Source organism: Emys orbicularis, chromosome 13 (assembly GCF_028017835.1).
Source record: "Emys orbicularis isolate rEmyOrb1 chromosome 13, rEmyOrb1.hap1, whole genome shotgun sequence".
In the NCBI taxonomy this organism is placed as follows: Eukaryota; Metazoa; Chordata; order Testudines; family Emydidae; genus Emys; species Emys orbicularis.
In genome coordinates, this window is record NC_088695.1 from 1,358,216 (window position 1) to 1,367,656 (window position 9,441).

At 52.8% G+C, this 9,441-nt stretch overlaps 1 protein-coding gene across 1 annotated transcript; it reads left to right on the forward strand.

Annotated features, from left to right (window-relative positions):
* Positions 1-2,706: 2,706 nt before the first annotated feature.
* Positions 2,707-6,965, forward strand: LOC135888123 (natural cytotoxicity triggering receptor 3-like). Its single transcript, XM_065415929.1, has 4 exons — positions 2,707-2,773; positions 5,939-6,277; positions 6,430-6,552; positions 6,892-6,965. The coding sequence occupies exons 1-4, from the start codon at positions 2,707-2,709 to the stop codon at positions 6,963-6,965; spliced, it is 603 nt and encodes a 200-aa protein (XP_065272001.1).
* Positions 6,966-9,441: the final 2,476 nt, after the last annotated feature.

The window sequence follows — 9,441 nt, forward strand, 5'->3', positions numbered from 1 at the left end:
TTTGAGATGGGGTGACCAGAACTGCACGTACTATTCAAGGTGTGGACGTACCCTGGATTTATTTAGTGGCATTATCATATTTTCCATCTTATTATCTGTTCGTTTCCTAATGGTTCCTACCATCCTGTTTGATTTTTTTGACTTCCGCTGCACATTGAGCGGATGTTTTCAAAGAACTATCCATGATCTCTTTGAGATGTAACAGCTAAATTAGACCCCATCATTTTATATGTGTAGTTGGGATTATGTTTCCCAGTGGGCATGACTTTGCATTTAGCACCTTTGAGTTTCATCTGCCATTTCGCTGCCTAGTCTAGTGAGATCCCTTTGCAACTCGTCGCAGTCTGTCTTGGACTTAACTGTCCTGAGTGATTTTACAGCTAGTGTCTCTATGAGCATCTACCGTGCACATAGCAGTGCTGATGTGGGGTATCTGTTGGAGGGGGAAGTGAAAGTCCTGTGCAGTGTGTTATTGACAGTGTTGTTAGCAATAGCAAGATGGACAGGAATGCACAATTCTTTCCCCTTAGCTTCTTATCTCTGTGCTGCTAAAGTTTCGGGCGGCTGGGGTGTGTCTCACTACCACTCGTCGTAGTTTTCCTTTCCTGCTATAATGTTTATTGCCCTGGTTCACGAAGGTCTCACAGTCCTTCAGAGCCCCGCTGTCCTCCTAGCGTCCCCTGGCGAGACCGCGACACTCAACTACTCCTTCGAGAACAGACAGGGCAGCATGGCCAGAGCGACTTGGACCAGAGCGCCTGGAGTCGTGCTGGATTCTGCCCATCCCTTCTACAGCGGGCGGCTCAATGTGTCCCACCTGGATCTGCTCCAGAAAGGAGAAGCCATGGTGACCCTGTCGGAGCTGGAGCAGTGGGACTCTGGTCTCTATCAGTGTCACATCAGCATCCACCAGGGAGAGAGCGGGACGGGAGTGAGCACTGAGCTGCAGGTGACAGGGAGAAACCAGAGTGACACAGGTGAGGTGGGGAATGGGAACACGGGATCTTCCCCCTCTCCGGCCCCAGGGCAGGGGACTGGCTGGCTCGGGAGGTGGGAAAAGGTCATGGAGCCTGTCCCCTCTATGGGGCGTTGGTCCAGGAATCTCCTAACCCCTCATTTCTATTGTCTAGGGGATGCAGGGGGACGTGAGCTCTGTCGGGACTCGGGGACTCTCTTTTACCGAGCCGTCATCTCCCTGTCGCTCGTCGTTCTCTTCTCCCTGGGAATTATCCTCAGCCTGCGGCCTTGGAACGGTACCGGCTCCGCGCGGGTTCCGCCTTCACTTCCTGTCCCAAACGGTTGCATGGCATCGCTGTGTGGGCTGGTAACCAGCCCCTGCCCCACCCCAGAGCCAGCTCCATCTCAGCACCGGGCAAGGGGTCCCTGTATAAACAGCCCCTGCATCCCACCCCAGAGGGGCCGTGTCTCAGCGCTGGGTGAGGGGACCCTGTATAAACAGCCCCCACGTTCTACCCCAGAGGTGGCTGCGTTTCATCCCTGGTGGAATCAGTCTCTCTCTGGTATTTGTAGGGCTCCATGCCCGTAGCATTTCCCCCCAGTATGTTCAGTGACGCTCTCGTCCTGTTTCCCAGGTGTCCCCGTGGATCCCGCGGTGGCTGCTGGCTCCAAGCCGCCCCCAGCACCAGGGCAGGTGACGCTGATTTAGTCGCTCACGGGGGCTGGTCACCGGCAGGATTTTCCCAGCTCTTGGGTCAGAAGCTGTCAGACTTCGCTGGACTCTGAACCACCTGCCGGGGGCTTCTGTAGGGCTGGGGCTTCTCCGCTCTCTTCTGCTTCTGTCTGTGGGTTGATCGGCCCCGGGAACCGAGCGAAGGGGCCATGCAGCAGCAAAGGGGGTGTGGGAACTTTGTCGCCCCCTAGTGGCCGCTGCCGTTATAGTTTTCCTTGGTACAGGAAATGGCCTGTGGCTCTGGGCGTTGGGCTTCTGGGGTGGGTGGGTCTAGGGAGGGGAATGTGCACCCTGCAGGGCTGCTGGTGTGATCCCAGCTGGGGTCCATCAGCCATAGCTCCACTGGAATAAACTCAGAAACACCTGTTCACACCAGCTGTGGATCTGTCCTGTATGTCTTGGGTCTGACAATAACATTAAAGAAAAGTATTTCTCAAGATTCATTCCTTGTGGGACAATATTTTTCCATTTACAAATCAAAATTAAATTCTGCAATGGAGTAAGCTGTAATAGAAAACAAAATTCTAAAGAAAACATTTCTCTATAAAGCAGATAAAATCGGTCTGGAGCATGTTTGGTTTTTTAGAAGGAATAGGCCGATTGCAAGAGATACGTGTTGCAAAAAATGAATATACCTCAGTATGTGAAAATAAAATATATTAAGCAAAAATTCCTTCATGTAAACTAATGTTATTCCTCATGAAAAAATATCACAGAGCGGGTAAGGAGCATGACCCAAGATGAGACAATGAACTGAGGACTGAACCCAGGAGTCCTGGCTCCCAGCCCCCCATCCTCCCTTGCTCTAACCACTAGACCCCACTTCCCTCCCAGCAGGGGCCAGAGCAATGCACAAACACACCCCCCCATCCGGCCCTCCTCCCCGGCCTCTTGCTGCAGCCATCTCAGACGCGCAGGCCACAAAACTTTCCACCGCCCCCCCCAGAGGTGACATTTCCGGAGGAGGCTGAGGCTGAGCTGAGCTGGGCTGCGGAGCCGCCCAGAGTGCGGGGACCATGGAGCCGCTGCGAGCCCTGAGCACCGTCCTCTGCGTCGTCCTCCTCATCCCCACCTGGGGAGCAGGTATGTCGGCAAATCGAGGCTAATTTAATCTGTCCAGCTGCCCCACCCCTAGATCTATCTCTGTCTGTCCTTCTGTCCATCTGCCCCACCCCTAGATCCATCTCTGTCTGTCCTTCTGTCCATCTGCCACAATACTAGATCCATCTCTGTCTGTCCTTCTGTCCATCTGCCCCATGCCTAGATCCATCTCTGTCTGTCCTTCTGTCCATCTGCCACAATACTAGATCCATCTCTGTCTGTCCTTCTGTCCATCTGCCCCATGCCTAGATCCATCTCTGTCTGTCCTTCTGTCCATCTGCCACAATACTAGATCCATCTCTGTCTGTCCTTCTGTCCATCTGCCCCATGCCTAGATCCATCTCTGTCTGTCCTTCTGTCCACCTGCCCCATCCCTAGATCCATCTCTGTCTGTCCTTCTGTCCATCTGCCCCACCCATAAATCCATCTCTGTCTGTCCTTCCGTCCATCTATCCCACCCCTAAAACCATCTCTGTCTGTCCTTCTGTCCAGCTGCCCCACCCCTAGATCTATCTCTGTCTGTCCTTCCGTCCATCTATCCCACCCCTAAAACCATCTCTGTCTGTCCTTCTGTCCAGCTGCCCCACCCCTAGATCTATCTCTGTCTGTCCTTCTGTCCATCTGCCCCATGCCTAGATCCATCTCTGTCTGTCCTTCTGTCCACCTGCCCCATCCCTAGATCCATCTCTGTCTGTCCTTCTGTCCATCTGCCCCAGCCATAGATCTATCTCTGTCTGTCCTTCTGTCCAGCTGCCCCACCCCTAGATCTATCTCTGTCTGTCCTTCTGTCCATCTGCCACAATACTAGATCCATCTCTGTCTGTCCTTCTGTCCATCTGCCCCATGCCTAGATCCATCTCTGTCTGTCCTTCTGTCCATCTGCCACAATACTAGATCCATCTCTGTCTGTCCTTCTGTCCATCTGCCCCATGCCTAGATCCATCTCTGTCTGTTTTCTGTCCATCTGCCACAATACTAGATCCATCTCTGTCTGTCCTTCTGTCCACCTGCCCCATCCCTAGATCCATCTCTGTCTGTCCTTCTGTCCATCTACCCCACCCCTAGATCCATCTCTGTCTGTCCTTCTGTCCATCTGCCCCACCCATAAATCCATCTCTGTCTGTCCATCTGTCCATCTGCCCCACACCTAGATGCATCTCTGTCTGTCCTTCTGTCCATCTGCCCCACCCCTAGATCTATCTCTGTCTGTCCTTCTGTCCATCTGCCCCACCCCTAGATCTATCTCTGTCTGTCCTTCTGTCCATCTGCCACAATACTAGATCCATCTCTGTCTGTCCTTCTGTCCATCTGCCCCATCCCTAGATCCATCTCTGTCTGTCCTGTCCACCTACCCCACCCCTAGATCCATCTCTGTCTGTACTTCTGTCCACCTACCCCATCCCTAGATCCATCTCTGTCTGTCCATCTGCCCCATGACTAGATCCATCTCTGTCTGTCCTTCTGTCCATCTGCCCCACCCCTAGATCCATCTCTGTCTGTCCTTCTGTCCATCTGCCCCACCCCTAGATCTATCTCTGTCTGTCCTTCTGTCCATCTGCCACAATACTAGATCCATCTCTGTCTGTCCTTCTGTCCATCTGCCCCACCCCTAGATCCATCTCTGTCTGTCCTGTCCACCTACCCCACTCCTAGATCCATCTCTGTCTGTCCTTCTGTCCACCTACCCCATCCCTAGATCCATCTCTGTCTGTCCATCTGCCCCATGACTAGATCCATCTCTGTCTGTCCTGTCCACCTACCCCACCCTTAGATCCATCTCTGTCTGTCCTTCAGTCCACCTACCCCACCCCTAGATCCATCTCTCTGTCCATCTGTCCTCCTACCCCACTCCACTATATTCAGCCCTATCTGTCTTTATACCCTATTCCTAGATCCATCTCTGTCTACCCATTCATCCCTACCCCTACATCCATCTCATCTATCTTCTTATCTATGTACCCATCCATCCCACCCCAAAAATATCCATCCATCCATCCATCCATCCATCCATCCATATAGATCTAGGGGTGGAGGATGCGTGCATGGATGCATAGATTGATATAGATGTGTCATATCAGATCAGTGAAAAGTATTCTGTTTCCATAAAACAAATATTTCATTTCAATACTGACTCTTCTTAATAATATAAAATCAAATAAGTCTGGAAATGCAAAATCAAATCATTCCCTTTTGACCCTATCAAAACGCTTTCTCTCCCCCATTTTTAAACTAATTGTCATCCTTCCAATGAGACGGCTTTTCCCAAGAGAAAAATGTTCCATCAGGAAAAATTCTGACCCCCTCTAGTTTGAAGCACAAATTGTATAAAGTGGAGGCATGTGTCTGTGGTGTATTTAAAACGGTTAAAATGACAAGCTGCCACTTTAATTTGCTAGGGGGTTTCCTGGTCCTTGTAAGGGGGAAGCCGTTCCATACCCCTAATGGTTTTTGTTGCCCTTCTCTGTGCCTTTTGCAAGTCTAATGTATCTGTTTTTGATTTGAGGCGACCAAAACTGCACGCAGTATTCAAGGTGTGGGCGTACCCTGGATTTATATAGAGGCAATAGGATATTTTGTCTTATTCTCTCTCCCTTTCCTAATGGATGCTAACAGTCTGGTGACTTTTTTCACTGCTGTTGCACATTGAGTGGATGTTTGCAGAGAACTACCCACAACGACTCCAAGGTCTCTCTTGAGTGGTAGCAGCTAATTTAGACCCCACCATTTTGTGTGTCTAGTTGGGATTCTGTTTTCCAATGTTCATGACTTTGCATTTCCCACCAGTGAGTTTCATCGGCCATTTTGTTGCCCAGTCACCCAGGTTAGCGAAATCGCTTTGTAATTCCTCGCAGTCTGCTTTGGACGTAACTGTCCTGAGTGATTTTACGTCTAACGTCTCTGTGAGCATCTGCCATGCACATAGCAGTGTTGATGTTGGGTATCTGTTGGAGGTGGACGTGAAAGCCCTGTGCAGTGTGTTATCGACAGTGTTGTGAGCAGTAGCAAGGTGGACAGGAACGCACAATTCTTTCCCCTTAGCTTCTTATCTCCGTGCTGCTAAGGTTTCGGGCGGCTGGGGTGTGTCTCGATACCACTCGTCGTAGTTTTCCTTCGCTGCTATAATGTTTATTGCCCTGTTTCACGAAGGTCTCACAGTCCTTCAGAGCCCCGCTGTCCTCCGAGCGTCCCCTGGCGAGACTGTGACACTCAGCTGCTCCTTCGAGAACAGACAGGGCAGCGTCGCCAAAGCAACCTGGACCAGATCGCCCGGAGTCGTGCTGGATTCTGCCCATCCCTTCTACAGTGGCCGGCTAAATATGTCCCACCGGGATCTGCTCCAGAAAAGGGAGGCCATGCTGACCCTGTCGGAGCTGGAGCAGCGGGACTCTGGTCTCTATCAGTGTCAGATCAAGTTCTACCGGGGAGAGAGCGGGACAGGAGCAGGCACCGAGCTGCGGGTGACGGGGAGAAACCAGAGTGACACAGGTGAGGTGGGGAATGGGGCAAGGGGCCTTCCCCCTCTCCGGCCCCAGGGCAGGGGACTGGCTGGCTCGGGAGGTGGGAAAAGGTCATGGAGCCTGTCCCCTCTATGGGGCGTTGGTCCAGGAATCTCCTAACCCCTCATTTCTATTGTCCAGGGGCTCCAGGGGGACGTGAGCTCTGTCGGGACTCGGGGCCCCTCTTTTACCGAGCCGTCATCTCCCTGTCGCTCGTCGTTCTCTTCTCCCTGGGAATCATCATCAGCCTGTGGCCTTGTAACGGTACCGGCTCCGCGCGGGTTCCGCCTTCAGTTCCTGTCCCAAACGGTTACATGGCATTGCTGTGTGGGCTGGTAACCAGCCCCTGCCCCACCCCAGAGCCAGCTGCATCTCAGCACCAGGCAAGGGGTCCCTGTATAAACAGCCCCTGCGCCCCACTGCAGAGGGGCTGTGTCTCAGTGATGGGTGACGGGTCACTGTATAAACAGCCCCCACGTTCTATCCCAGAGGTGGCTGCATTTCATCCCTGGTGGTATCAGTCTCTCTCTGATATTTATAGGGCTCCATCCCCGTAGCGTTTCCCCCCAGTATGTTCAGTGACGCTCTCGTTCTGTTTCCCAGGCGTCCCCGTGGATCCCGCGGTGGGGGCTGGCTCCAAGCCGCCCCCGGCACCGGGGCAGGTGACGCTGATTTAGCCGCTCAGGGGGCCTATCACTGGCAGGATTTTCCCAGCTCCAGGTTCAGAAGCCGTCAGACATCGCTGGATTCTGAGCCACCTGCCGGGGGCTTCTGTAGGGCTGGGGCTTCTCCGCTCTCCTCTGCTTCTGTCTGTGGGTTGATCGGCCCCGGGAACCGAGCGAAGGGGCCATGCAGAGGCAATAGGAGCGTGGGAGCTTTGTCGCCCCCTAGTGGCCGCTGCCATTATAGTTCTCCTTGGTACAGGAAATGGCCTGTGGCTCTGGACGTCGGGCTCCTGGGTGTGGGTGGGTCTGGGGAGGGGAACGTGCACCCTGCAGGGCTGCTGGTGTGATCCCAGCTGGGGTCCATCAGCCATAGCTCCACTGGAATAAACTCAGAAACACCTGTTCACACCAGCTGTGGATCTGTCCTGTATGTCTTGGGTCTGACAATAACATTAAAGAAAAGTATTTCTCAAGATTCATTCCTTGTGGGACAATATTTTTCCATTTACAAATCAAAATTAAATGCTGTAATGGAGTAAGCTGTAATAGAAAACAAAATTCTAAAGAAAACATTTCTCTATAAAGCAGATAAAAACTGTCTGGAGCATGTTTGGTTTTTTAGAAGGAATAGGCTGATTGCAAGAGATACGTGTTGCAAAAAATGAATATACCTCAGTATGTGAAAATAAAATATATTAAGCAAAAATTCCTTCATGTAAACTAATGTTATTCCTCATGAAAAAATATCACAGAGCGGGTAAGGAGCATGACCCAAGATGAGACAATGAACTGAGGACTGAACCCAGGAGTCCTGGCTCCCAGCCCCCGTCTCCACTTGCTCTAACCACTAGACCCCACTTCCCTCCCAGCAGGGGCCAGAGCAATGCACATACACACACCCCCATCCGGCCCTCCTCCCCGGCCTCTTGCTGCAGCCATCTCAGACGCACAGGCCACAAAACGTTCCACCGGCCCCCCCAGAGGTGACATTTCCGGAGGATGCTGAGGCTGAGATGAGCTGGGCTGCGGAGCCGCCCAGAGTGCGGGGACCATGGAGCAGCTGCCAGCCCTGAGCCCCGTCCTCTGCGTCGTCCTCCTCATCCCCACCTGGGGAGCAGGTATGTCGGCAAATCGAGGCTAATTTAATCTGTCCACCTGCCCCATCCCTAGATCCATCTCTGTCTGTCCTTCTGTCCATCTGCCCCATGCCTAGATCCATCTCTGTCTGTCCTTCTGTCCACCTGCCCCACACCTAGGTCCATCTCTGTCTGTCCATCTGTCCATCTGCCCCACCCCTAGATCCATCTCTGTCTGTCCTTCTGTCCATCTGCCCCACCCCTAGATCCATCTCTGTCTGTCCTTCTGTCCGTCTGCCCCACGCCTAGATCCATCTCTGTCTGTCCTTCTGTCCATCTGCCCCACCCCTAGATCCATCTCTGTCTGTCCTTCTGCCCCATCCCTAGATCCATCTCTGTCTGTCCTTCTGTCCATCTACCCCACCCCTAGATCCATCTCTGTCTGTCCTTCTGTCCATCTGCCCCACCCCTAGATCCATCTCTGTCTGTCCTTCTGTCCATCTGCCCCACCCATAAATCCATCTCTGTCTGTCCTTCTGTCCAGCTGCCCCACCCCTAGATCCATCTCTGTCTGTCCTTCTGTTCATCTGCCCCACCCCTAGATCCATCTCTGTCTGTCCTTCTGTCCAGCTGCCCCACCCCTAGATCCATCTCTGTCTGTCCTTCTGCCCCATCCCTAGATCCATCTCTGTCTGTCCTTCTGTCCATCTGCCCCATGCCTAGATCCATCTCTGTCTGTCCTTCTGTCCACCTGCCCCATCCCTAGATCCATCTCTGTCTGTCCTTCTGTCCATCTACCCCACCCCTAGATCCATCTCTGTCTGTCCTTCTGTCCATCTGCCCCACCCATAAATCCATCTCTGTCTGTCCTTCTGTCCAGCTGCCCCATCCCTAGATCCATCTCTGTCTGTCCTTCTGTCCAGCTGCCCCACCCCTAGATCTATCTCTGTCTGTCCTTCTGTCCATCTGCCCCATGCCTAGATCCATCTCTGTCTGTCCTTCTGTCCACCTGCCCCATCCCTAGATCCATCTCTGTCTGTCCTTCTGTCCATCTGCCCCATCCCTAGATCCATCTCTGTCTGTCCTTCTGTCCATCTACCCCACCCCTAGATCCATCTCTGTCTGTCCTTCTGTCCAGCTGCCTCACCCGTAGATCCATCTCTGTCTGTACTTCTGTCCATCTGCCCCATGCATAGATCCATCTCTGTCTGTCCTTCTGTCCATCTGCCCCACGCCTAGATCCATCTCTGTCTGTCCTTCCGTCCATCTGCCCCATGCCTAGATCCATCTCTGTCTGTCCATCTGTCCATCTACCCCACCCCTAGATCCATCTCTGTCTGTCCTTCTGTCCATCTGCCCCACCCCTAGATCCATCTCTGTCTGTCCTTCTGCCCCATCCCTAGATCCATCTC